Source organism: Ipomoea triloba, chromosome 5 (assembly GCF_003576645.1).
Source record: "Ipomoea triloba cultivar NCNSP0323 chromosome 5, ASM357664v1".
In the NCBI taxonomy this organism is placed as follows: Eukaryota; Viridiplantae; Streptophyta; class Magnoliopsida; order Solanales; family Convolvulaceae; genus Ipomoea; species Ipomoea triloba.
In genome coordinates, this window is record NC_044920.1 from 24,500,598 (window position 1) to 24,528,444 (window position 27,847).

General features: G+C 37.1%; 4 protein-coding genes across 4 annotated transcripts in view; 2 read left to right on the forward strand and 2 right to left on the reverse strand.

Moving 5' to 3' along the window:
• Nucleotides 1-584, forward strand: part of LOC116019475 (probable histone acetyltransferase HAC-like 1) — an 8,458-nt gene extending 7,874 nt beyond the window's left edge. Inside the window, exon 15 of the mRNA XM_031259689.1 lies at nucleotides 80-584. Coding sequence (XP_031115549.1) covers nucleotides 80-164 — 85 coding nt within the window. The 3' untranslated portion in view covers nucleotides 165-584. The remainder of the gene's footprint in view (nucleotides 1-79) is intronic.
• Nucleotides 585-4,300: 3,716 nt separating this feature from the next.
• Nucleotides 4,301-11,310, reverse strand: LOC116021058 (protein CROWDED NUCLEI 1). Its single transcript, XM_031261662.1, has 8 exons — nucleotides 10,852-11,310; nucleotides 9,737-9,946; nucleotides 9,398-9,651; nucleotides 9,010-9,280; nucleotides 8,846-8,929; nucleotides 6,456-8,461; nucleotides 5,177-5,339; nucleotides 4,301-4,957 (listed from the first exon to the last, which is right to left on the reverse strand). Exons 1-8 carry the CDS (start codon nucleotides 11,017-11,019, stop codon nucleotides 4,706-4,708), a joined length of 3,408 nt encoding a protein of 1,135 aa, XP_031117522.1. The 5' UTR covers nucleotides 11,020-11,310; the 3' UTR covers nucleotides 4,301-4,705.
• A 3,551-nt stretch (nucleotides 11,311-14,861) lies between these two features.
• Nucleotides 14,862-17,030, forward strand: LOC116019007 (probable transmembrane ascorbate ferrireductase 2). Its single transcript, XM_031259069.1, has 4 exons — nucleotides 14,862-15,246; nucleotides 15,463-15,511; nucleotides 16,253-16,452; nucleotides 16,587-17,030. Exons 1-4 carry the CDS (start codon nucleotides 15,103-15,105, stop codon nucleotides 16,881-16,883), a joined length of 690 nt encoding a protein of 229 aa, XP_031114929.1. The 5' UTR covers nucleotides 14,862-15,102; the 3' UTR covers nucleotides 16,884-17,030.
• Nucleotides 17,031-17,385: 355 nt separating this feature from the next.
• LOC116019892 (translation initiation factor eIF-2B subunit delta) lies at nucleotides 17,386-21,464 on the reverse strand. The gene is made up of 7 exons (XM_031260259.1): nucleotides 20,626-21,464; nucleotides 20,399-20,533; nucleotides 19,554-19,918; nucleotides 18,325-19,069; nucleotides 18,113-18,209; nucleotides 17,978-18,032; nucleotides 17,386-17,841 (listed from the first exon to the last, which is right to left on the reverse strand). Exons 1-7 carry the CDS (start codon nucleotides 21,113-21,115, stop codon nucleotides 17,779-17,781), a joined length of 1,950 nt encoding a protein of 649 aa, XP_031116119.1. The 5' UTR covers nucleotides 21,116-21,464; the 3' UTR covers nucleotides 17,386-17,778.
• Nucleotides 21,465-27,847: the final 6,383 nt, after the last annotated feature.

The following is a 27,847-nucleotide window of genomic DNA, read 5'->3' on the forward strand; positions in this document are numbered from 1 at the left end:
TATTACCCCCCCCCCCCCCCCACCCCACTCTATTATGCTCTACTAGCTTCGTAGTTGAAGTGACCCCTTTATGATGCAGGGATCTTAAGAGGCATGCAGAAGAGAATGCATTGCAGTCCAATGTTCATCAAAGACAAACGGTTGAAGAGCGAGGTTCTGCATAAGGTCGGGTAAAGAGTTGATCGTCCAAGTGTATAGTGGGGTTGGATCGGATCATCAACGATGTACAGTGAAATTCAGAGTCTCCAACAGCTAGTTGTGTTGGAGCTGACTGGCAAAAGTTTTTGTTGAAGTTTGCTAGAAATGCTGGTACATAACAAAGGAAACACCATTGGCCTGATAGTTTAGGGAGAAGAGTTAGGTTTCAACAACAATTATGGGTAGTGCAACGCTTCATCTTATGCCTATCGAGTTTTAGGAAATTTTAGAGGTCCAATTTTGATATAATTTAGCCGGAGAGAATATGGTTAATTTGTAGATTATTGTGAACAAGTGATATTAGCTGTCAAGAAAACACTCGACATAATGTTGAGTAAACATTTGCCAATAAACTTGATGAAATAGTATCATTCATACTTACTCTATACCATATTTTTACTTGTTTGTTTATTACAAACCTTAATATTATGAAAAATTAAACTGTAAATAATTTTAATCAAATCTCATTAGTAAAATTAAATAGAAAATAAGACAAAGTGTAACGCCCGTGTACTTTGTTACGTATTTTGAAGGTTAGTTACATTGCTCCAAACATTTTTCATAATTATATATAATATATTTTTATAAATTTATAGAATGTTTTGGAATCATGTAAAAAGTTAATTGTATATAATTTTTGTAAGTTTATAGGATGTTCCAGAACCATGTACAAAGCTTTAGAGGTGCAGGAGAGTCATAAAATCATTTAGAATCTTATAAAATATATAGAAAAGTATAGTATTATAGGGAGAATTCTAGAGATAGATGTTTAGCCATACAATCAAATCAATCTCCACCTTAGCATTTCTCTATTAAATTTTAATTTTTGAAAAATCTTTAACACTTCACTTTTTTCAAAACAAAAAATAGCACTATCACAATAAGTTCAAACAATTACGCAACAACAAACATGAAAGCGAAAAAGAAAAGTAAAATTAAGGCAAATAAATTTATGTAAAACAATCAAAAGACAAACAAATATGACCCCTTTGGTAGTCTCTAAGGGGTCAAACTTCAAGTTTAGGGAAGTTGAGAAGATTCAAACTCGAAAGTTTTTCCAGGGTGACAAAACATGCTGGTAGATCTCAGCACCTTATCTTCATTAATTTTTAAATTGAAAATGTAAATTAAAGCAATACAAGTAACACGGAAACATACCCCGAAAACAAAAGACCAAGCCTAAGACAATTTTAAGTGAGATGTTTAAAATAAGCCTAAACCCTAATTAAAGGGATAAAACACATGAAAGTCCAATGAAAAAGGGAATCACAATTGAAAAGCCAACTCTTCACTGTAGCAGTCCCGGAATTTCACAAAAATCAAACAAGTTTACAAGAAGCCAATAAAACCACTCCGGCTTTCAGAAAATGAAATAAGCTTACAAGTAGCCCATAAAACCACTCGAGCAATCTAACAAATGACTAATAAAATATTAAAATAAATAATCAAAGTATTACAATTGAAAATAACAAACCAAAATAACTAGTTGATCATAGCATCCAACGTCTTACAATCCAAAATAAGACATCAAAATAACAAACTAGTAATCTAACACGAAAGTCTTACACTCCAAAGAAAGTCATAAAATTCAACATAATCAATATCTAACTCAAAGAAGAAATAAAGCTCTCAATCCATTTCTTCTTCAAGCTTGCACTCTTTACCTTGAAAATTCTATCTTGAACTTCGTTTGTCATTAGAAATTCAAATACTTTACACAAGTCATCCTTATGAAAGTCAGGACCTATTGTCATCACTTGTTGATACAATTCACTTTTATCAATGTCACTAGTGCTCAATGACTTAATGACTGATGCATGTTACCAAGTTGCTCTGCCATTTCATCCACTTTCAAGTCAAGTGGCTTTCTCTTTCGCCCTGATTTTTGAGACGAAGTAGCAGTTTATACAGATGTTTTTCCCCTAGTTTCTTCATCATTTTGGTCATGCAAGTTTTCAGGAGTTATGTCATCCACTTCATTGGTTCCTTCAAACTCAATATCTGCAAAAAGATTTTACAAACATTCCTACGGCACAATCTCTCCCAACAACAATAGACATCTCATCATAATACTCAATTTTTCTGTTCAATATAGTTCATACTTGGGAGTTGCGTATGAATAAAAAGTATGCAATAGTAAAAAAATTTAACATTAGAATTATGTTAACAAAATATTATCGAGATAAGCTCCATATAAGTTGTTGAATCGCAAGTAATCATTTTCAAGTGATCATCCTAACCAACACCACTCAAAGCTTTGAGTTTGCAAATCATCATCCACGTGTTTCTTTACTGTTTTCAAATGATTCTATACATGTTTGGATTCACATGCAACATTGAATTGTTCAAAAATAGTAGAAGCAACACGGTTGATTTTTATTGCTAATAATGCTAATACATTTTTTATTACCCTCACATAAAATACTATTTATGTAAGTATCTCGGTTATAATCTCTATTGACAATCTCATGCTCTATTTGATTTTTATTCCTAAGTTGCAATAGAAGAATCCAACAGTTAGTATTGCATTTGATGCACTCATAACAGCAACACGTACATGATTATTATCATCTATACAATCCAAAAACACAAAATAATCATCACAAAAATATCACAATTGTAACAAATCATTCATTTATAACAAAAAAAAAAAATCACAACAAAATAACAATATCTAAAAAACTCAGCAAAATAATACATCCAAATCCCATTGGTTTGGAAACTAGTCGGTGGCCGACTGACTGGATTCCATTTTTGGAAAACTAGTCAGTCAGACTGATTTCAGAAATTAGTCAGACTTTTTTTGCTCGGAAATCGCAAAAAAATTTCAAATCTTAGATTTTAGAACATTAATCATAAAAATTACAACTGAAAAAAAGAAAGAAGAAAAGGAAGACACATACCTTGATGGCTGGATAATAGAAAGATAGTAAGAAGAAGAAGAAGCGCACTTGCAAGCAAGGAAGTAGAAGCGAGACCGAGAGTTGGGCTCAAGAAAATGACTTCTCTCAATAAAAAAGAAAAAAAAAAAAGAAAAAAAAGGTCATTTTCCTTAAAAAGTGACTTATTTTTTCATTGACTAGTGACTTATTTTTCATTGACCATATTTTCCTCCATCTTCCTAAACACCAAAAACCCGAAATATCATTTTCCAGGTTTCCAAACATACCCTAAGTCCAAACCCAACGACTTGATTTGAAATGGTGCAAGTGTTGACCATTGACTCCATGAAGTTCATGCACACGCAACACATTCATTGGCAAGCGACAAACATTCAAAACACCTTGAGCAAAAATTTATTGTGTACTTCCCATGCAAGATTAAAGCACCGCCATCAGTTGAGAAGTCCCATGATTCATGAGCCGAAAGGTCTGCATACAACCGGAATGATATGTGGTTGGATCTTCATCTCTCGAATCATTATTTCATGAATCATGGTCTACACATTTGTGTGAATCATAAATAAAAGGTGCATTTTTAATATATTAAAAGTACATTATTTAAAAGTACACAAACTTTTTATATATTATCAAATAATATACATTTATGCAACATTGCTTCAGAGCAAATTACTCTCTTAGGGGAATTAGCCTTTGGTCGTCGTGTGAAGCAAATAAAATATCCAGCAAGCAAACTTTGTGTCGCAACTGCTCCACTCCGATGCGATCTCATGAACTGAACTTCGTTGCTTTCCCGCTAAGAAGCGAATGAAGTTGTGTCGTGGGTAGAAAACCCCCTTTGGGCTCTGCATTGCTAAAAAAATGGCTTTTTTTTTTGTGCAACTTGGTGCCTATTCATATCTCAATTAGAAGCTCTTAGATGGGATTGTTCTCCCCGGTCGGTCCATTGCATTGGGTTCATGTTCATAATACAAAATTTATATTCATATGTATTCAATCAAAGGTTCACAGTGCACTGTGAACCTGGTTCATGATATAGCAATTGAACCTTATATTGTGTAGTAGATTTTTCACTCTCCTTTTTCTTTCTTTTCATTTTTTTTATTAATTAAGTATTATATTTTTTGGTTTCAAATAAAAAGTATTATATTTGTATTAACGAGGTGCAGACTAGTAAAAGCCTAAATGAACAAAAAGAAATGTCAAAGGGAATTGGGAGACATTTACTTAGTAGACATCCAAGAGCTAATAGCTGCATACACAGATTAAGAGTGACAACTATTTGAAGTGAGAAAAGTCAAGGGTCCAGTTTGACAATGCTGCACTGGCCCAGAATTATCAACAATGCTAATGTGGAAACAATATGAAGAAAGCCTAACAATAATAACCCCTAATAAGTAACAAAACAAACACTAAAAGACACAATTACATTAAGCCACCTGAATCAGCTTCTGATTAACTACAACAAAATACAAGCACTACCACACACCAGACAGACAACTCTAAAATCCTCAGCAAAAGGTATAGCAACTCTTGCTCTCCTTCCACATAAAAAAATCTGACATATTCTAGACGTAGTAAAAGTCGAGTGTCGTATTTCAGATTTCTTATGTGGTGATGAAAGTCCAGATCTTCTTCCCTATTGAGACTTCACCAGGATGCTCAGCCTCTTCATCTTCATCACCCTCGTCGTTGTCGCCTATTCCATGGTCTTCATCAGTTCTGTACCCCTGATCAACATCATAGTCCTCCTTGGGAACTTCAGGTGTTTCGTTCACCTCTTCACTGAAACCAATATCTACCAAATTATTTGCCATCTCAGCATTGCTGTCCTGTTTATCTGCTGCTGCATCCTTGATCTGTCAGAGTATATGTTTATCATGTTAATAACAAGATTTAGAAAAAGTAGATGTACGTAGAACATTAAGAAGCACCATGTGAAAGACAGTGAGCGGATGTACTTTGTGCATGCAAACAAAAAATAATGTGCGTATATACACATTCACAAAATCATGCTCTAGTAGACAGTTGTTCTACATTTTAGAGAGTGAGTAAGAATGGCGGGGCCTTTGGGATACCTCAATTGGTGTCTCTACTACAGTCTGATGAACAACCTCAACACTTTGTACCTCCCCATCAATAATCTCTACAGGACTTGTTTGTGCAACCTTGGAATGCCGTGTTTCTTGTATTCTTGAGGCATTATGAGATAAAGATCCGTTGGTTGTCGCTACAGCGGCACTGAAAAAAAAGTTGTAAACACTGTTTATTGCTTTGTTGGGAGGGGGAAAGGGGAAGACAAGAAATAATAAGGAAGAACCCACCAATCTAAAACACAATGACAATTTTTCACTAAATTAACTAATTAAGTACTAAAAGCTAGATTTGTCTTTTCATCAATTTTAAGTCAAATTAAACATTTGGAGGAAGTGTCAAATAGGCCACTAAACTTATTGTTTTTGTGCAATTGGGTCACTGAACTTTAAAAGTGTACAATTAAACCATTAAACAAGTAAAATATGTGCAATTGTAACATTTTTCCAATTTTTCCAGGTAAAATCTGATCATATTAATTACATGGTATATACTAAGAATTGCTCTTTCCTTTGCCATACTAATTAGAATGAAAGATTGAAATGTTTTCAACTTAAATTGCATTAAACGAATCATAAAAATGTTCCAATTGCACATATTTTGCTTGTTTGATTGCATACTAAGTTCAGTGACCTAATTGCACAAAAACAATAAGTTCAGTGACCTATTTGACACTTGTTCCTAAACATTTTATTTTCACTAGAAAGTTCTAGATGATACTGTCCAAGTGCCCAGTATTACCTTACATAAATGTACGTGTTTACTATTTTATATATTTGATCCTCAACAAATATAAATTTTGCTCATCCAGACATACAATCTTGCATGTGCCTATATGCAAAACTATAACACTTCAATTTCCCATGGAAGGGTGATATTTGCAGTGGGGTCCGACTTAATAAGTTTATTAGCTTATCTTAGGACTTAATTGTTCTTATAATCAATTTTTTTTTGAATTGATTTGGTGCCCCTTAGTCACTTAGTGTCTTTTCTCTTTATTAGGGTCTATAAGAGCTACAGGTGCCAGATTCTTAGGGGGTGCGGAGTTTTAGAGCCACTGTCCAAAAGTCTAATTCAGAACAAGAACATTATGTTTGATTGTTTGTCCTAGTATTTCGTAAAGTTTAGAGATTTCTCAAACCTAATGTCGTTTCTACTGCCAACATTACTTCCCTTGCTGGCTGCTGCATCACTTCTAATTGATACGGAGTACTAAGTTTGCGTACTTAATACAACCTACAGAAAGCGATAGAAAGAGTATACCTTTTTGGTCGGCGAAGATTGTATCTACTTTGACCAGGATTCTGAATAAGCGGGGCAGCCTTCTGTCTTCTCTTCCTACGACTACCACCCGTCACACTATCTGAATTTCCTTCACTATAATCATCTCCTTGCTCACTTGCTGTTCCTTGTGATGCGTGCGCACGACTTCGTTTTTTGGAGTTTCTATTAATCCCTGTACCTAGAAGACCAGATTCCTTCTCACTTTCCTCGTTGGTATTAATGGAGATCTCAACACTCCCATTGGCCTTACCAGAACTGGTTTTCCTACCTCTAGGGACACCCCCTCTTTTCACAGATCTCCGCTGGCCAATTTTCACATTAGAATTCTCAGAGTCTTCCACAATATCTTTGCCAGTTTCCACCTCTCTTGTGCTGTTGTCAAGTTCAAGTATCGGATCTTCAGAAGCATCACCCTTGAACAGAGGCAAATCTTGTTGTATTTCTCTGTGCAGTAATGATGCGTTTGGCGTTTCCTTAACAGAATTCTCTGGCAGGGCTGATTCTTCTATCATATCTTGAAGACCAGTAGGTTCGATTTTCTTGCCTGGTGAAAACTTGAGAATCTTTGATGTACATTTCCGAAGCCATGACATGGTCCCACCACCAGAGACTGAAACTCCAGAATTGACAATGCCAGGGGACAACTCGTTGCCAGGCATTTCAGAAGTCCCTTGGATATTCTCCCTCAAATAATCTTGGGCAACAGTAGGCAGCGGAGGGTCCTCAAAATTATCCACCTCAGTCAAAGACTGAAGACCAGAAAGCTCAAATTCACCAATACTCTTTCCACAGGAGGTGCAATTTTCTTGCTTTTTGATAAATTCCACGAACTGTTCCCTTTCCTTGAGAAATGCTACCCTCTGAGCCTTTAATTTACTACTTAAGGCAACTAGTGCATCGATGTCTCTTCGCATCTCTAGCTGCTGTTCTTCAAGATGTTCCTTATTTGCAGAGATTTCCTGTTTCTCTTTCTGGAGTCGAGATCTTTCCAATTTCAGTTCTTCCATATCTCTTCGGGCCACTTCCCTTAAATAGTTAATATTATTTAGTTCTCTCTCCCTATGGTCCTCAAATAGTTTCTCTCTCTCAAGCAACCCAGACTCCATCTCTTCCTGCTTCTTCTGCATATCAGCCTCAAGTTTGCTTTTACGTAGTTCAAAATCATGAATCAATTGGCTTCTCTCATTTTGAAGTTTTTCATCTAAAACTGATTTCTCATGATCCATACTAGCCGAGAATGATTCTCTTGCCACTTTAAGTGCTTCCAACTCCCTGTTAACATAATATTCTGTTTCAATTTTCTCCTTGTTCATCCTTTCCTCTTCAGAGCGCTTTAGCTTTTCAAAGCTCCTTTTTTGTTCATTAAGTTCCTCTAATTCTTTCTTAATCTCAGCTCTTTTCACATCTAACTCATCCCATTCTTTCTCAAATTTCTCTCTTTCCTTTTTCAAATCCTCAGTTTCCTTCAAAAGCAAGTCTTGCTGGAGTCTGCACTTGTCTGTTTCCTGCTTCAACTCTGATTGCAGGCGAGTGAGTTCCAATCTCTCAGCTTCTGTTATTTTAAGCTGTTCTTGATCTTCATTTAGCTTTAATTGGCTTTTTTCAATGTCGGCCCTTACGTTCTCAAGTTCAGCCTGAAGGGCAATTAATTCATCCTTGTCAGAAAGAATTTGCTTCCTCTCGTTCGCCAAGTTTTTCTCCTCAACTTTTACAGACTTTTCCCTTTCCTTCAAAGCTTTTAATTTTGATTCAAGATCCTTTTCTTTCTCTTTTACTTTCTCTGATTTCTTTTCAAGTGCCTGTTCCCTTTTCTTGACTTTTTCCTCCATGTGATAAATTTCAGCTTCCTTCTTTTCAAGTTCAATCACCTTGCTTTTCAATTCTTCATCCTGGGATTCCCTCCTCTGCTTCATTTCCAGTTTGAATTCTTCTTCTTTGGCATCAAGGGTTGCCTTGTGTTCATCTACAAGCTTCTGAATCTCCTCCTGTGTAGACAAGTGTCAAATTTTAAAAAGTAGAGCACTATTATCAATTCATGGATTGAACTTCTTCGTTGGACACATTTTTCATCTTTCAATTTTGTGTTTGCCTCATGCACACGACCAATTTGTAAAGCAAGACATCTATAAATGGATGTTTTGTTAATAACACTGCTACTTATAAAAAATAGACTGGTCCTCCCCATAGGAAGTCAAAATATATAAGCAATAAAAACTTGTAACTAATTGACAAGATTTAATATTTAAATTAATACACCTATACAATAATTATTGTGGAAGAATAATATGAAGTACTATCGATCAGGATGCTTGTTCAACTTGGTAAGTTGTATTTACTAATACATGAATGATGAAGGGAAAGGTACTCACTCTTTCTTTAGCATCAAGTTTTTCCTCTAGTTCATGTAACTTTTTCTCTTTTAGATCTAAGCTCTTTCTCATTTCATCAATTTCCTGCATGAAGACAAGGAAAAAAACCACTTAAGCAGAAATTAAAGCATTTTCGATTAGATATCAATGAAAATACAGCTTACCTTCTCCTTGAGACTAAGGCCTGCCAGCCGGCGGCTAATGTCCTCTTCTTTCTCATTCAAAACTGAGTTAGCTGTGTCAATTTTCCTTTGAGAAGCTTCAAGTTCAGTCTGCTTTTGTGTCATAATCTTATCCGCCTCATTTGCTCTCTGCTCTCTTTGGTTAAGCAACCTCCTGCCATCAGCAAGCCTCTCTTCACCCTCTTGTAGTTTTCTTTCCCATTCTCGCAAGTCTTCCCGTTTCTTAGACAAAGTGCTCTCATGGGATTCACGCCTGACACATTACGAAGATATTGAAATGAGCAACCTCTTAAGCCTGCTATTCAAGATGGTAAACACACACATATTGCATGCACACTATTCAGTAGAAGGTTTATAGTCTAAAGCTTACTCGACATTGAAAGAGGATCTTTCTCTTCGAAGTGCATTTTCTTGAGTCTTTAGCTCGTGTAGTTTCCTCTCAACTTCCGAACTCTTTCTACTAGCTTCAGCAAGCTTGGCATCAGCTGCATGCAGTTTGGCTTCTACCTCTAAAGATTTCTCTTCAACACTCGTCACTAGAGCATTTGCCTCAGCCAATTTCGAATCAGCTGTGAACTTAATTTCTGCATATTCTGAGCGCATCTCACGCAAAGCCTTCTCTAGCTGCAGAAAGAAACAATCTTAAAAATTCCTCCAAAAGAAATAACAAATAAAATAATGATATGAATCCAATAAATAGAAGTCATACGTCAAGCACACATTGTTTCTCAACACCCAACGCCTTCCTTAAACTGTCTTCTCGCTTCTCAGCTTCAGATATTGCAATAGAATTAGCTTCTCGTTCTCTTTTGTAGCTATCATTTGCTTCTTCTAAAGCATGCTTGACTTCTTCGTACTTGGTAGTCCATTCCTTCTTCTCGATTAATAGCAGGCCCATATTATATTGGTACTCAAAGAGCTACAAAATTTAAATGGCAGTCAAAAAAAGATATAAAACCACTATATCAATATATTGTGGCAAAGCAGGAGGGAACAAAGAGTGTGCTAGGATCCAAATTCATCATAAACTCAACAGTCTCTAACAGTATGCAAAAAATTGGCATTCATGTGAAATTTACCCTCACTAGCAGTAACTATGCTTTCAGTACTAACAAAATGGGCAGTGCTTTTTAACCATTCTATATAATATATCAGCTTTTCCATGCAAAGAGCAGATGAAAAAAAAACACATATAACTCCCAGAGTAGATTGTTATCAGAATAACTTTTCAAACTCACTTTTATTAGTCATAAAAAAGCCTTTCCAGTAGTAAAGATGGTATGGTGAGGTACTTCATCCAAAAAAAAGTTACAATGTTTACATTGACAATGGAAACCAATACCAGTAACAAGGCTTCCATCTACTTTTTCCATTGTTGTAGTCATTAGTTGAAATTATTAATCATACAAACTCTTGCCACTTCACTCCACCAAAAAACTAACTGCACTATAACACTCGATGAAACTAAGAATAAGAACCTAAATTTCTGGAGGATAGACGCTTGAACTTAATTCCTAGAAAATCTTATCCATCAGTTTACCAGTTCACTTAAATGTCACTTATATATTAAGTTTAAACAACTGCATCACGCAACACTGAACATGAAAGTTAAAAAATAAATAAATAAATAAAATGAAGGTAAATAAATATATATATAACAAGTTAAACAACCAAAAGACAAACGAACTTGTAATTCAGTCTGCATAAAACTACTAAAAAGTAAAATGAAGACAAATAAATATAAAAAACCAGCAAAAGGACAAGAAAACTTGTAATTCAGTCTGCATAAAGCTACTAAACAGGCAGGTGAAGCAGTACACTAACCTCCGTTTCGAGCTTGGCTACCTTCTCCTGTAAGTTAATAGATCCACTTTCTTCACCATCCAAACATTTCCGGGAATTTTCCGCGAAGTCCAGGCCTTTCCCCTTCTCCTCGCTCTTCCTCGGCGTGAGCGACCAGCCCGACCACAACTTCCTCGTGGGCGTAGACATCAGACCAATTCCCCGCAAATTGACCGCGTAAGAATTCGAAAACCACAGATCGCAGGCTCAACTTCGTAAACCACTAGCTTCAACTGCAAGCACTCGTGACTTCATCCCCCAAACCCTAATTCTAAGGGCTAGGAATTTGGGAAATCGTCACCGGACGTGAACAGAGTTCCCAAATTCCGGCGAATAGAGTTCTGAAATCCGATAACTTTCTCTCTCTACCCCTCCCTTTCTCTCTCCTCGCTTTTTTCAGTAGCAACCTTTGGTGTGCGCGGATTTCTCACTCTGCTTTTCCTTTCTTCTCATTTTTACATTAATTAAATATTATTGTTTTCTACCTTCAACAGTCGGACAAGAATTCGGTTTTCGTGAAGTTACTCCGCTGCCCTTGCTTTCGTCGAGATTTTGTCCGTTGGGTTGGGGCAGTTTGGGGATTCGGTTTGGTCGCCTTTCGGCAAAACGTGCGCGGTTTAGAAATGTGCTTTAGCGGAGTGACGAAAGTGCCCCCGGATGGTCGTTAGGCAGAGGGGGCCTGGGGAAGTTGATGCCGTTTGAGGAGGCGGGTGTAAATTTGGAAGGATCTGGGGGCTTTTATGTAATTGAAGTGGAGAGTGGAGAATATGCTTCATCCAAATGACACGGTGTCGATAGGCTGTACTTGATGCTTGTTTGGGACACGGGCAAGTGAGGCAACTGCATCGTTAAGGTAAGGTACACTCATGACATCAATCAATAACTATGGATTTGTGAATATTTTTTTTTTTATACTAGTGATTAGAATGTAGTATATATTGATAGTTATTTTTCTCAAGCAAATAAAACACAAAAAGTTAATATCACATCCACTAAGACTCGAACACACTCCTCTCATGTGGGATGCCACTAGACCACAAGATCTTTTGGCATGAATTTGTTCAGACGAGCAATTAAACTGATCACAATGATAAAATTTGTCACAAAAAATCAAGAATTGGGTCTCACTAATAGTAGTGTAGAAATAATTTTTCAAAATGAAGGGTTATTTATGTGCAGTAAACAAAATGAACAATTGTCTCTGGTTGAACAAAATTTAGCTTTTGTTGATCACTTGAGTTACCATGATTTATCACTCTACAAATTGAGACGTGCATGAACTAGGCGATTCCACCTTTTTTTGTCACAAGTAATAACTATTTCCTCTGTCTTATTTTATGTGTCATACTTACTATTCATTGATCAAATCAACACTTTCTTCTTTGTTTATTTTCTTTAGTATTTTCACTTATTTTTAAATTTAATTTTTGTGTTTAATAATATTTTTTAGTGTAGTTTATAAATATATACATTTTGTATACTAATACTAAATTTAATATTATGAAAAATTAGATTAAAAATAACTTCAATCAAGCCTCGTTAACCGAATTAAACATATGTTAATGGAATTTTACAATTATATAATACTATATGCTAAAAACGTAATATTATGAACAATAAAGAAGTTAAATTTATTTAAATTAATTTATAAGAACCAAACTTTCAAAATTAAAACAATTCAGTGATCAAAATATCGTTGTTCCCTATATTTAATGTAACATGTCTGGTCTCTTTTAGTATTTCGAACAAGTGGGACTGACCCATGTTGACATTAAACTAGTAGTCTATTTAAAAAAAAAAAAAATTGTAGTCAAAGATAAGAATTGAATGTACTGCATAAGCAACATAGTATTATAAAAATGATCCAATAAGATAAGATAAGATAACTTGTCATAGTGGTTCCTAATATTCTATATCTGTGTACGGGAGTGTCTTGCAAATGAAGCGAGTAGCAGTAAAGTCCCATGTACTCCTAACTAAACTTATATTTATACTCCGTAGTAAGTTATTTGTTAGACTAACTCAATTGTAATTATATCAAATTAATATATTTTCTATATTATAACTGACGGTAAGAATGATTACCGGAGTAATATTGATAAGTAAATAAGAATAATTTGAGTACAAGTGTTTCAGTATAATAGGCAAGTGAGTAACAATGTCACAATGTAAATCTGTGTACTTAGTGAGAGTGAGTGATTTGAGTAAGAGTGAGTGATTTGAGTGTAGTGTAGTAGTGTTGTGTATCATAAACAAAGTGTCTCCATCCTCTACCACAAGTCGCTACTTATAATATGGCTGCAACGGCTCTTCCTCTAGTGAGTGTAATGGAGTGTTAATAATGGTGAGGTGCATTGAGTACTGGTAATGGTGAGGTGCATTGAGTGTTGGGGTGTAATAATGGAGAGCAGTTGGAGTAATTATCATCCCATCAATATGTCGTCTTTGTGTAACGGGTGACCGTTAGTTGCCTTCGGGTCATTGCTGATGATTCAAGTTGGGTGCTGATGCACAATTATCCTGTCAATAACAGAATTTTTTCTTAATTATATTAAAATGTTATTGTTATTATTATTATTATTTTATACGAATATAGTTGATAAAATAATTGGTAGTTGAGAAGCAGACTTAACTCGAAAGTGTAAAATTATATTCAAGTCTATAATAACTAAGAAGATGCTAATAATAATTGAACTTGTAACCTCGCTAAATACAAAAGTCATACTCAACCCGCTCAGTTATAGCATTAATATGTACTCCGTATATTTTTTAATAGCGATTGAGTGTTTTTCTATAAATTAAAAAAAAATGACAATAACTCATTCTTATAATTAAAGAATCAATTAGTTTAATAATTTTTATCTGTTTTAGTTACAGAAATGCAATTAATCAAAGTATTAATTAACCTTATGGCTTATGGTAACGAGGCGATACATTTGCCGATAGAAACCGTAGACCATGTTGTCCGTATGTAAAACGCAGACCATATTGTACCGAAATTAACGCGCACTACTAAGTTGAATTTTAATATTATTTTCACAATAATTAAACTTATGACAATTAATATCTTGTCATATACTCGTGTACATAAAGCATACAATATTAATCACTTCACACACTAAAAATTGACCAAGTCAGTATAATATGATTATTATATCTAAAAATTATGAGTTTGATTTTAACAATATCTTATCAATTAAGTTTGTTGTACAGGATTTTTCTAATGTAATTTGTAAGTTATTACATAAGAGTCGAATTTACCTAGTGCATACCATCAAATAGTGACGACATATTTCTATTGTCACACATACCAAATACCTTGTGGTCTAATGGCACCCGGTGTCCCGATTTACACTCTCACATGGATGATGAGAATTGTTGACTCTTTGTGCTTTAGTAAGTTGAGAAAGTAACAGAATCAGTAGTACTCCAAAAAAAAAGAAAAAAAAAAAACTACATCTATAATTTAAGATTCGGACTTCATTGTGAAAAAACGCCATTTTCCTTCACGCCTCTAGCCGAGGACATATATAGTTAAATTCATATCTCTTTAAAAAAAAAAGTATAATTAAATTCATATATAGTGTAGTCCTCTGGCTGTGACATGTGTAGTCAAAATTCGTATACCACTCTTGTACTTAAAGGTTATAAGTTTGATTATTGTCAACACACTTTCGATTCATATAGAATTTTCATAGTGTTATTTACCTCTCACTTGGTGTGATTTGTGAGCTATTACACAAGAACACTGTTTATTTAATACGGCACCCTCAAATAAGTGTTGCTAATTTCTCAAGTCATCCCTAAAAGTTTATAACCAGTTAACCACTATATGAGGATGTACATTATCCGTAATAACTTACAAATTTTGTTTTCAAAAAAAAAAAAAAGACTTACAAATTTTAAAGAATTTGTCTGACCTGTTCAAACGAGATGAGTTTTAGTTGGGAACATGGTTCCATCCTTGTTCAAAAATCAAATCCAAACAGCATTACCAAACTGACCAACTGGGAAGTCAAAAAATATAAACAAATCGGAGAGAGAAAAAGAAGTACACTCTCAACTCACGATTCAGACAGATAGATTCCATCCCTTCACCAGATCTGTTATTGCTGACTTCGATTTTAAAATCCAAATTCTCAAATATCAATTCTGGAAGATCAAGGGAAGATCATCGAAGAGGAGGAGGAAGAGGAAGAGGAAGAGGAGGCAGCTGTTCCCCAACAATCGGCCATGGCAGTGCCGGTAGTGAGGTTCCCGATCTTCTTGCTCGTCAGGATCATCGGGCTCGTTGTAATGTCGCTGGTCCTGACGTGGACCGTGCACTACAGAGGAGGCTTGGCTCTCATCTCCGACAACAAAGATCTCATCTTTAATGTAATTTCTCTCTCGCCCCTTGAATCATGCTTCCGTTTTAGCTTCTTCTATGCTAATGGAGATTACGTGTTTGATATAATGTGTCTTAGAAAGTATAGCCAATACTTTTGTCTGCGAATCTTCATGGACCATTGAAACATAACTATAAGCGTTTATAATCAGAGCAAGAGGCGGATTGGTTTGATTCTTATGTGTGCTTGTATGTTTCATCTGCAGGTGCATCCTGTTTTAATGGTGCTTAGCTTTGTACTTCTAAATGGTGAAGGTAATTCCAACCATTCTAGAATCATCTCTCTTTTACTACTACTGCTATACAAGGAGGAACATGTTTGAATGATAGGATTTTGGAAGTATGCCAATGTTTTGTTTGTTTGTGGTAGCTAAGTCTCATGTGAGGATATTTATGTTCGAGTAATACTACATATACTCTCACTTTTTAAGAATTGTGTGGCTAGAGTTTTACTCCCTGAGGGACTCTCGTTTTCCTTTTTGTACCTTAGGGATCAGGGAACTTGAATACCTTGATCTTAGGTGCAGGAGGCCTTGAGCTAAGGTCATTGTGTCATGAGATGGATATTTGTGTATCCTTGGTTATGCTATTTTGGTAGTTCAGTTAACTATCTTGAACATGCTTCGTTTGCCTCAAGCTGAACAGGATTTCCTTAATGGGGTCATGCTTATTCTGTGAGTTTATTGGTTGAAACTGGCTTTACCTTATCTGGAACACAATCCTATAATATGCTTCACCTTGAGGTTTTGCTTCCTTATCTTTCACAGAACTCTTCAAAGTGTTACATAATTGCACCGATAAACTCAAAATTTTAGTAAGAACTGTCATGTCTGAAATGCTTAAAGTCATTCCATCCCCTATTTGCATTGCCATTTCATGCATTCCAATAGGATTTTGCACGTTCTACCCTTCTTGTAGGATTTCCTCAGCTAACACGAACTAGTGTATGCAGCTCATTAGGGCACTAATCCCAGTAACTGTTATGGATTGTTACAGCAATGCTGGCTTACAAGACAGTCTCGGGAACAAAGAACTACAAAAAATTAGTCCATCTCGCTCTGCAATTCCTGGCTTTCTTTTTGGGTCTGATCGGTGTATGGGCTGCTTTGAAGTTTCACAACGACAAGGGCATTGACAACTTTTACAGCCTCCACTCGTGGTTGGGTCTAGCTTGTCTCTTTTTGTTTGGCATTCAGGTGTGCTTCTTAATACTTAACACTTAATGCATCCTCTTTTACGTTGTCATATTCTGTCACCTTGCACCATTCTTGTTTCTATATCAATTCTGGTAGCTCATGTTAATCTGTCTTCAACAATTCCCTCCCCACAGTGGGCTGCGGGTTTTTCAACCTTCTGGTATCCAGGCGGTTCAAGGAACAGCAGAGCTAGTCTCCTACCATGGCATGTCTTTTTCGGGGTTTATATCTATGCCCTAGCAGTTGCTACTTGCACAACGGGGATATTAGAGAAGGCGACGTTTCTTCAAACCAACCATGTTATATCGCGCTATTCCACCGAGGCGTTGTTGGTGAATTCTATGGGTGTGTTGATTGTTGTCTTGTGCGGTTTGGTCATTCTTGCTGTTGTCTCACCTGTAAGTGGAAAAGGTGACATTATGAGAGACTAGGTGCAAGTTGGTGTTGGTTTTGGTGTTTTACTTATGCAAGACATGCATTGAAAAGGATATAGACAAAATGACTTTCCCATAAATCAAAGATATAGATGTAGCATACATTTGTGGCATGCAATAAATTTTTTTCATACATTTATTGAAGTTGTTCAGTGCAATGGCTAATAAATTGGCTAAAAATGGCGTGAATTTGAGACCCCTCGGACATTTCTGATGCAACATCTAATCTAATAGAGGATCAAATGGGATTCCCAAGAGTCAAAAAAGCTATTATACGTCACAAGTAGGATTGGTGCTGATTCAAAATTTCAACATTCCAAACCCCTTGCTCCAACCCAACAACAAACCACGACATATAACTCAAAACACAACTTTGATTGCAACAAAACTCTTTGCCTTACACACTTAAATGACTTGAACTATGCTTGTTACTACTTGATGCAAAGAAACAAAAGCAGGAAACCACCTGGACATGATTCTTAATAGAAAACAAAACTTGTAAAAGCTTTTACTTCTCAGCTTTGCAAACAGTAGCAAGGGAGAAAAGAATGAGAACAAAATTGATGTTTTCCAATAACAGGACAGCCTCTTAAGAAAATTGAACAAGTGTTTCAAAAACTACCCTGAGAGGCGGAGAAATCGCTCTCTTCACGGGGTCATGTAAAAATAGGAAATCCAAAATCTCGAGTAGTACATCACAAGACAAATCATTATTCCACGAGAACCAAGAATTAAACTACGGATGTAAAAGAAATTTTAGTGTTCACAGCAGATGCCTCAAATTGCTTCCTCAGCAAGATAGGGGACTCCAACAGCAATTGACACCGGGCTGACGAGATCAAAATCGCTCTTCTGTATTAACCCTTGAAGCTCTGACATTTCCTGTTGCCCTCTAAGTCCACAAGTGTTCTCTGCGGTATTCTCGAACAATGACAGGTACACTTGTTGGAGGAATCTGTAAAAAAGCATGGAAGCAATGTGGGTAAAAGAATATATATACAAACAAGCAGAAAAGCCAATCTTTGCGTTTTCTGAATCAGAGTATGGATTAATTGCTGATAGAATAGAAATATAAGCTCCAGACTGCTTACCATTCCATAATCTGTGATTATCATTGACACATAATCCGCTGGTGTTGCATCATAACTGTCCCAGTGTAAATAAGAAGGGTAAGCTTTGGTGGATACAAGGAAAATATCACATGCCAATAAGGAAAAGATACTTACATCAGATTCAGAAGTTGTAGATTTTCACTACTAGACCAATTATCCAAATGTTTGACTGCCTTACCACCAGGAACATTTGCAATTGCTTCTGGATCACCTATGTTATTGCAAGAATAATAGCTAAAGTGGCAGATACAAAGAATTCTTTAAATAGAGAAGGATATAAATTGCTAGAACTAGAGGATGAACAAGAAGAAAAAAAAAACACATACCAAGTTCATTAGAACAAATTGAGTCAAGTTGAACCCTCTCATGAAATTTATATGCCTCACAGCATATCAGGACAGGAACACGAAATTGATGAGCAACCATAGCAACACATGCAGTGCCAACCCTTGAGTAAACAGTTCCATTGGACAAAATTGATGCGGCACCCAGAAATACTCGAGTAGCTTCATGCATAATGTAGGAAACCGCATTTATATGAGTATATGTACAGTTAATACCCTTTGCAACCAACCTACGAAGCAGTAATCTCCCTTCAAGTTTTGGACGTGAATCCACTACTATAACACGGAAGTCCCTACCAAGCTCATGAGCATGTAAAAATATCATTTCAACAGCAGAAGATGATCCATATGTGAGAAGAACATCACCATCTCTGATCTTGGTTACTGCATGCTTGACTATTACCTTATCTGCAATTATTATCTTCTCATTTATAAAATGGTCAATATCTGTTATAAGAGTTACTTTTGCTTCTGATTCTGACAAAGTCAAAGGTAATTTGGCAATCTTAGTTTTAAGAAACCTAATTGCATTTCCCATAGTGATTGAGAGTGGCCTGCATCCAATTAGAAATGACACGTAACAATTAATTTTTGTAGTCAAGTCCCTGATTAGAGTCTTTTCTGGTGGGGTCGAGTAGTCTTTGATTGATTCCTGGAAAGCTTGAAGCATAGCAATACAACGGGCATTACCACCAGATATATCTCCAGCCAAGTACCTTAGCCCAACCTGAAAAGGAAGTTTTCATAAGAAACTATTATGGAGCATGGAAATGTGAGTAGAAGCTGGAGATAGACTCATACTCACATCTCTTGTGTATGTACAACATATGACTTGAAATTTACATCCCTTATGATATTTTAGGGTATTCAATGCTCTATCACAGAGTATAACTTTGATTGTATGCCAAGATTGCTTGATCAAAAATTGACAAATTAGTCCCTCCTTATAGATGGAATTTAGTCCCCATTCATTTAGGGATATTTGAATTGGTTATTGTTAAAATGTCATTGGTACTTTGGAGATTTTAAATCTTGGGCATTCATTAGTTGAGTTATTCATTGTAATTTCATCATATCAAGCAAAAAATATAAATAAAGAAATATATAAAAGGTAGATAGTAGGGTGGGAATGGAAAAAATTAACATAATTTTTGCATTTAACTTTTAAGAGCTATGGGTCATTTTGGTTAACAGTGCACCTCAGGAAGTACCTTAAATACAGCAGGATGAACTGGATCTAATTGGAAGAACTTTGACTCAAGCTCAGGAAGCCGTGTTCCATGTTCATATTGAGGCAGGTGTCTAAATAGTTCAACCCTATTCCTTGCCTCAGTTTGTTTTACTACTGAACGCTTCTTTGCCTTTTCCACGCGGCTCTTGTCATCAAACTGCATGCGTGGGTGAGGCACGTCTTTTTTCCTATCTTTATCAGCTGGACGATCACTACCTCTTTTTTCAGAAGTTCCAACTGGAGAGCTGTCTTTCCTTTGAATAGGAGCCTTAGAAGCCTTTCCAGAGTTTGCACTTGCAGTAGTAACTTCTCCAGAAGCAGCAGGAGCAATCTTACTTCCATCAGCTGGATAAACATTGCATCACAAAGAATGATAGCAGGTATTCAAATTTCGTGTAAGTCAAGACTTTCAAGCAAAGAAGTGCAGTGATTATCATTTTTTTAAAATTCTTTGTTTGGTAGTCTGCACATCAGATGGGGTGGGGATTGAACTCCTAATCTTAGGTCTAGGAGGCCTCACATCGAATCACTAGACGCAACAGTCACTGGTTATTAAGGCCTTTGACATTGAAAAGCCCTGTGGATACAGCCTCCCCAGTTTCATTCGTTTGATAACAATAGCAATACCCTGGAACTTGGTTTTCCAGCTCAGTTATCCTGGACCTCCAGTACTAAGAGTGCTTAAAAAACCTTGAATTACTTTTCCTCTCTCCCCCAAACCCCCAAAACAACATTTTGATGCTTTCAAGAAAATTGTTACTATAACAATTTATAAGTAATGCAGAATAAGTTCTATAGAGTGGACTGAAATAAATTATGGAGTACCTTTAGCTGCAGCTTTTGCAGCCCGTTGAGCCTCCTGAAGGGCGCGCCTTTCAGCCTTGGTGGTTTTCTCCTTCAATGGTTTTGAACTTGATGCTCGCTCTTTATTTGCTGCAGCAGATGCTCGTCCATCTTTCTCTACACAAGTAGCAGAATTAATTTACAATTAAAACGGCATCCCCTTGAATAGAACCGTGTCAACCCAGGGAGAGAGAGAGATATAACAATACCTGCTACCTCTGGAGGTTCGTTCACAATGGAAACTGTGGTTAAACCAGCTGAGCGAAAGCTATTGTTCTGCTTAGCGCCCGTCATGTCGAATCCCCCAGCAGGAAGCGAGGTCGCGAACTTTCCAGAATCTCCCTTGCCAGTTCGGCTCAGCGAAATAGCATCCTCGGTGAAGTCAGACGCAGTAGGGGAAGTGAATTCCGAGGGATTGTAGCTGCCGACCGGGATGGAGTCGCGGTGGAGCGGGGAGTTCGGAACCGGAGGGAAGTGAGCCGCGACGCGAGAGAGGTCAGACGACAAGTGGCGCGGCGGCGGAATCATCACCGGAGACAGCGAGTTACCGGAGGGGGATATATCGGATACGGGAGGAGAGGATGAGATCGGATCGGGCGGACCCGATTGGGAACGGTCCGGCGGGGCTCCGGGCGCGAAGAACCCTACTTGACGGACCTTCGGGTCGCTCACGGCCCGCGAAACTCGGCGAGAGTCCATTGGACGGATTTCGCGTTGGAATGCGGCGGCGATGCAATCGCGGGTGCTATAAGGCCATACGAAGGGAGGGAAGAGGGGAGATAGAGAGAGAAGAAGTGGGGGAATAGAGGAGAGAGAGAGAGAGAGAGATATCGGCGGAGAGAACTAGGGTTTAGGTAGGGCGAAGAAGGGAAGAATGAAAGCGCGGTGGCGTTGGTGGTTTCAGGTGGAGGGTTTTGGAGCAGTGATGGAGTTGGGACCGCAGCCAAAATGTTCCTTCTTTCGGAGTAGTAATCAGTTGAAATACGGAAATGATAATGTTAGTAAAATGTCTATTCTCCATTTTCACTTTTCATGCTCACCACTAACACTTCACCGATGCTTATTAGCTGGAGCATGTCTCACACAAATATATTCATCATGTATAAGATATATATAACAAACTATATATATATAAGTCAGCGTTGCAAAAATTTTGCATAGGCACCAGTCAACCGCCTAGCGTATCACCATAATCGATGGTTTAGGTGGTCAACCGGCTAGACAATTGATTAGGTCACCTATGCCTCTTAGGCTCTGACCGTTTAAGTCTCTTATCCTCTTAGGCTGACTACGCCACATAGTCATCCGATTTGCTATTATTATTCTTTTTAAAAAATGAGTTATTTTACTCAAAACAACATTATTTTGAGCGAAATAATCTTAAATTGTTCAAACTCTAGACTATTAAAGTATTAAATAGTTTATAATTTTTATGTATATAATTTTTTTTATAGGTAATGTTCATTATTTGAATATGTATAAAATAATATGAAAATAACCTGAGAGTTTATTATATTTATATATAAAGTTCATTATTATGTATTATTTGAGTATATAGAAACTGATTGAAAGTTTAGTTATTTAAGTATGTATATTCTAACATCATTTATATCGTACATTTGTACATAAAATTTATTACTTGTAAATTAATATTCACTATTTGTATGCATAAAGTACATTATTTGTGTGAATGTGTTATGATGTATGATCCATACTAAAAATACAATCCCAGAGACGTTGAACTAACTAAAAATAAGTTTATACATTTTATTTTGCTAATAATAAGTATGGACAACAAAAAAATAAAGCATAAATTTAACTTATCTGAGTAGTGAGTAAGTAAACATTTGAAGAGTTTGCAACTTACCAATCTGTAGAACAAAGAAACAATTTAATTGTCCACATGAGCAGTTTAGTTGGTCACAGAGATGAAGATTGAAAAGAAAGACCAGTGGTTGAGTCTCACCAGTAGCATTATGGGAGCAACTTCTCAAAGTAAGAGGGTTCCTTGTGCATGCTTTGTTGGGGTTGAGAATCTAACATTTTGGGAAGAAAGACACAATTTAATTAATTCATCAATATTTTAAACAACTATTTTTAAACAAAAATTATCCTATGTAAGAATAATTTGTTTTGAATTATAATATTTATTTCTTAACGTGACATTAAAGAGAATTAATTCTTTTATCCTCTATTTAATATTCTACTCTGTATCATTAAATGTATTATAATCAATCAAAAAATAAAAATTGAAACTTTTCAATGTACAAATGGACTTTTGGTTCATATATGGAATTTGATAGGGATATTGGGTATGGGTTGTGACTCATTGGGCTCGTGTTATTGGGCCGGGGTGGGAGAGGTACAGGTAGGAACCGGAGGGGGGTCGCCGGCGACGCCCGGCCCTCATGCCAATGGTTGCAGGTGCGACGGCGTGCAAGGGGCTGGTGCGCGCATGTGCCGGCCTGGCGCGGGCGTGGTGCGGCGTGTGTGATGGTGGTGCAAGGTGTGGAGACGTGGACCACGTGGCGGGAGGTGATGGAGTAGGGCCGTGAGGTACACGTGGACGGGTCAAGGAAAGAGGGGCTACTATAAATAAGAAGTCTGGCTTCTCATCAAGACATCATTTGAACACTACAAGCAATATAGCTTAGTGGTCCTTAGTTATTACTTTCAACTTGTTCGTCTAGGTTCGATTCCTACTTTTAGTATAGTTTATCACTTGGGCCTTAGTCTTGGGTCCTTTTTCCTGTTGGGCTCATTGACCCCGTTTTTGTATCTCCAGTGGATGACTTAAATTAAGTTTGTTGGTTGGTTTTCAAAAAAAAAAAAAAAAGTACAATCGTCTAAAAAGAACAAGTTATTTAAACTCTAAGCCATAAATTATTTTGGACTACATGGACAAAATCAAAATAGTAAACACATTAAATATATAAATGTATAAAAACCCTACAAACATGTAACAAAAAGAAAATATTATTTACATATACAATTGCCTCACAAAAGAAAATGTTATTTAAACTCCGAGATGATTCGGAGCCCAAAAATCTTACCATTTGGACAAAGTCAGAGCATCTCCAATATGGATTTTGACTATTTTTTACAAGTTTCAAGACTTATGTAAAGGAGTGGTCAAGGTACTCATGTAAGCACTTGGTTTTTGCAGGAATAGTGAGTCCACCATAAAAAAAAAAAAAAAAGAAGCAAATTGATGCAAATACCATTTCAGATCTATTCGTATCTTCTCTTCTTTATTTTTGAGTAGCACTGAGACTCGAACCCACTCCCATCATTCATGTGGGAGTGTAAACCAGGACACCGAATGCCACTAGATCACAAGCTTTGACTCTCTTACTTATTTATACATGCAAAAACTCTTGAAAAACTACAGTTGTTGGAGATGCTCTCCTGTGGCGATTTGATTGGCCTTCTTAAATTAGAATTTGAATCCATGAATGTTCAAAAACCCGAGTAAAACAAGGCAAAGTGTAGAACGAAGCTGTCTGTCCTTGGGCACAGTTGGATGATTACTCCAAAGTACTATGAAGCATGGAACCCACTGAAGCACAGCACAGGGCTAACAACTATGACAGGCAAGGGACATTGCAGACCCATCTCATGATAAAAGGTAAAAGGTCCAGGCTAGGAATCAGGGCTTTGGAATAAAATTTGAAATTGATGAAGTGAGCAGCAGCTAAAGAAATGCAGTTAGAAGCCAAAAAGGGCTTTCTTGTATTTCTACACTTTTCCTACTTACCTCTGGCAGTTATAACTGCCACCACCAGCTTTGTATATAAGAGTATTGACTCTGTTTACTTCACACTAAGTTTTTCCCTTCCATTGTATTCACTACACACATTTAGAGTTAAGCAGCAAACACTTTGCAGCCTTCTTTACTATGTGTTGAGTTTTTCATCATGGTATCAGAGCTCCATCGCAGCTATGCCGCAGCGGTTGTGGCGGAAGATGGCGAAGGATACTCAACTGAGCAGCAAATCGGAGGACACTCGAATCAGAATTCGAATCCAGTTCAGCGCCCTGAGGAGTTTGACGATCCACTGTATCTGCACTTCACCGAGAATCCAAACCTAATTCTCGTGTCACCACCTCTGTCAGAAATCAACTACGCATCCTGGAGTAGGTCGATGAGGATTGCGTTGGAAGTCAAGAACAAATTCGGATTCGTGGATGGATCCATTGAAAGGCCTGCAGAAACTGATTCCAAGTATGCAGTATGGAAGAGATGCAACAATATTGTTTGTTCTTGGATTTTCAAATCACTCAGCCCCACTATTGCAGAAGGAGTTTTGTATATTGAAATTGCAGCAGACATTTGGGATGTTTTGAGAAAGAGATACAGTCAGGTTGATCCTCACAGAATTGCTGAGTTACAAAATGAAATCTACAAGTGTTCACAAGGTAACTTGTCTATTAATGAGTACTTTACTAAGAGTAATGCCCTATGGGTGCAGTTGAATGCTATGAGGCCAACTCCTGCCTGTGAGTGTGTGCCTAAGTGCTCATGTGCTCTTGTGAGCAAGATCCAGAAGGAAAAGGAAGAGGATCAAATAATTAGGTTTTTGGAGGGTTTGAATGAAGAATATGAGAACATTAAATCTGGTATTCTAGTAATGGAACCTATTCCAAACATGGGAAAGGTCTTGAACATGACCTTGAAAATGGAAAGGAAACTCAAGAATTCCATCCATATCAAATGCAATGATCTAGCCCAGGTCAATACAGTAGACAAGAATGCTCAACAATCCTCCACAGATGATCAATTCATTGTAGCAGCAACAACTCCATATAACAGAAAAAGGTTCAACAATAGTTCAGGAAAGAATGTACCTAAGTGCACATTCTGTGGAATGGTAGGTCATACCATTGAGAAATGCTACAAGAAGCATGGGTATCCTCCTGGTTGGGTTCCTGGTTACAAGGGAAAAGGAAGACAAAATCAAGAATTCCAGCAGAACTCTAACACATATGCATCTGTCAATCAAATTGGTGATATAGGGATTTCTCCTGAGCAACTCCAAAAGCTCTTTTCCCTGTTACAGAATCAGAACCAAGGGAATCAGGTTTCCACTAATGCAGCTGTGACAGTCACCAACTCTGGTCTCAGGCCTGATTTTGACAATTCCATGGCAGCAACCACCAGCTATGAAGGCAGGTCAATCTCTAACTCTTATGTCAATTCTGTCCTAAATTCCTCTGATATTTGGATTCTAGATTCAGGAGCAACAGATCATATTGTATGCTCTTTGGACTATCTTGACACATATCATATTGTTCATGGGATTTTGGTTAAATTGCCTAATGGAGATACAGTGAGAGTAACTCACATAGGAGAGGTCAGGTTGCACATGGACATAGTGTTGAAAAATGTTCTATTCATACCATCATTCACTTTCAACATTATATCTGCTAGCAAGCTAGCAAGACAGTCCAATTATGAGATTATTATGAGGGCTGATTCTTGTACACTTTAGGGGCAACATGGGATAATGGATGGTTTTGCTAATGAAAATGATGGATTGTACCTGATAAGCAACCCTCCTGTCAAGAAGAAGAATTGTTCTCTCAGTACTGGTTCAAATCTAGCTTGTAATAGCCTCTCTTTAGAGCAATGGCATAATAGATTAGGTCACTACCCTGTAAACAAAATGCAACTGTTGAAAGGAATAAAGTTTGCATTTCCTCAGAAATATTATACTCTTGTGTGTGACACTTGTCATTATGCTAAACAAAGAAGGCTTAAATTCCCTAGCAGCACAACTAAAACAGAAAATATCTTTGATCTAATTCATATGGATGTGTGGGGACCATTTGCTGTGACATCTATGAAAGGAGAACATTATTTTCTGACTATTGTAGATGAGCATAGCAAGTTTACATGGTTGCACTTAATGAAGCATAAATCAGAAGTGAGGTCTATTTTTCAGAACTTTTACAACTATGTTTGGACTCAATTTACAGTCAGAATCAAAGTGGTTAGAACAGATAATGGTGGTGAGTTCATGCTGAGTTCATTCTTTAATGACAAAGGGATAATACACCAAAGATCATGTGCATATACACCCCAACAGAATGGGGTGGCAGAGAGGAAGCATCAACATATTTTGAATGTGGCTAGAGCATTAAAATTCCAGTCAGGATTATCAGATAAGTTTTGGGGCCACTGTGTCCTACATGCTTCCTTTCTAATCAACAGGTTGCCTACTGAGACCCTTCATGGGGACAGCCCCTTTCAGATATTGTTTGGAAAGGATGTGGATTATAACCAACTGAAATCCTTTGGATGTCTGTGCTTTGCTGCAACCACTCCACAAAACAGAAATAAGATGCAGTCAAGGGCTAGAAAATGCATTTTTCTAGGATTTCCAGCTGCTGTGAAAGGCTATGTTTTATATGATTTGGCTAACAAACTCACTTTTGTGTCTAGGGATGTGGTTTTCTATGAGCAGGTTTTCCCTTTCAAGGAACCAGCTCCAAGGCCTGGTCAAAGTAGTGGCACATCAGAAAATTTCAATCCCTCTCTACCATTAGTTCCCATATCTATTGTGACAGAGGTTAATCCATGGGAATCTTTGGGAGGGCAAACTAGCCAACAAGAGCAACAGCACAGTCCTCATGGTGATGAAACAGTCATTAATGAACACCACTCACCAGATCCTCCTTATGAGCAGCAAAGTCCAAACTCAATTGATCAGCCACTGCCTATGGACAATTCACCAGAGGTCTCCATTGATCCTCAACCTGGGATCCACTTATTGAATGAAAATGTCAATCAGACACAGCCTAGGAGATCCACAAGAACAAGAACTATCCCTCACAAACTCCAGGACTATCTATGCCAGTCTACAAGAGTACAATGCCCTGGTAACAGAACTTCACCACATCCTATTGACAAGGTCATATCCTATGCTCATCTATCTCCTAGCCATAAAGTTTGTGCTTCCTCTATAACCTCCATACATGAACCTCAATCTTACAAAGAAGCTGTCAAGAATGAGGAATGGAGAAAGGCTATGCAGGCTGAAATAGAGGCATTAGTTCTTAACAATACTTGGACTCTAACCGACCTCNAGACAGTCCAATTATGAGATTATTATGAGGGCTGATTCTTGTACACTTTAGGGGCAACATGGGATAATGGATGGTTTTGCTAATGAAAATGATGGATTGTACCTGATAAGCAACCCTCCTGTCAAGAAGAAGAATTGTTCTCTCAGTACTGGTTCAAATCTAGCTTGTAATAGCCTCTCTTTAGAGCAATGGCATAATAGATTAGGTCACTACCCTGTAAACAAAATGCAACTGTTGAAAGGAATAAAGTTTGCATTTCCTCAGAAATATTATACTCTTGTGTGTGACACTTGTCATTATGCTAAACAAAGAAGGCTTAAATTCCCTAGCAGCACAACTAAA

Coding starts and splice junctions, on each gene's coding strand:
- LOC116021058 (XM_031261662.1), bottom strand. CDS start 11,019: ATGTCTACGCCCACGAGGAAGTTGTGGTCGGGCTGGTCGCTCACGCCG. Junction 8,930..9,009: donor GCCTTAGTCTCAAGGAGAAG/GTAAGCTGTATT, acceptor GTCTTCATGCAG/GAAATTGATGAAATGAGAAA. Junction 5,340..6,455: donor AATCTTCGCCGACCAAAAAG/GTATACTCTTTC, acceptor CTTTTTTTTCAG/TGCCGCTGTAGCGACAACCA.
- LOC116019007 (XM_031259069.1), top strand. CDS start 15,103: ATGGCAGTGCCGGTAGTGAGGTTCCCGATCTTCTTGCTCGTCAGGATC. Junction 15,247..15,462: donor ACAAAGATCTCATCTTTAAT/GTAATTTCTCTC, acceptor TTTCATCTGCAG/GTGCATCCTGTTTTAATGGT. Junction 16,453..16,586: donor TCTTTTTGTTTGGCATTCAG/GTGTGCTTCTTA, acceptor CCCTCCCCACAG/TGGGCTGCGGGTTTTTCAAC.
- LOC116019892 (XM_031260259.1), bottom strand. CDS start 21,115: ATGGACTCTCGCCGAGTTTCGCGGGCCGTGAGCGACCCGAAGGTCCGT. Junction 20,534..20,625: donor CGAACCTCCAGAGGTAGCAG/GTATTGTTATAT, acceptor CTACTTGTGTAG/AGAAAGATGGACGAGCATCT. Junction 18,033..18,112: donor CTACAACTTCTGAATCTGAT/GTAAGTATCTTT, acceptor ACACTGGGACAG/TTATGATGCAACACCAGCGG.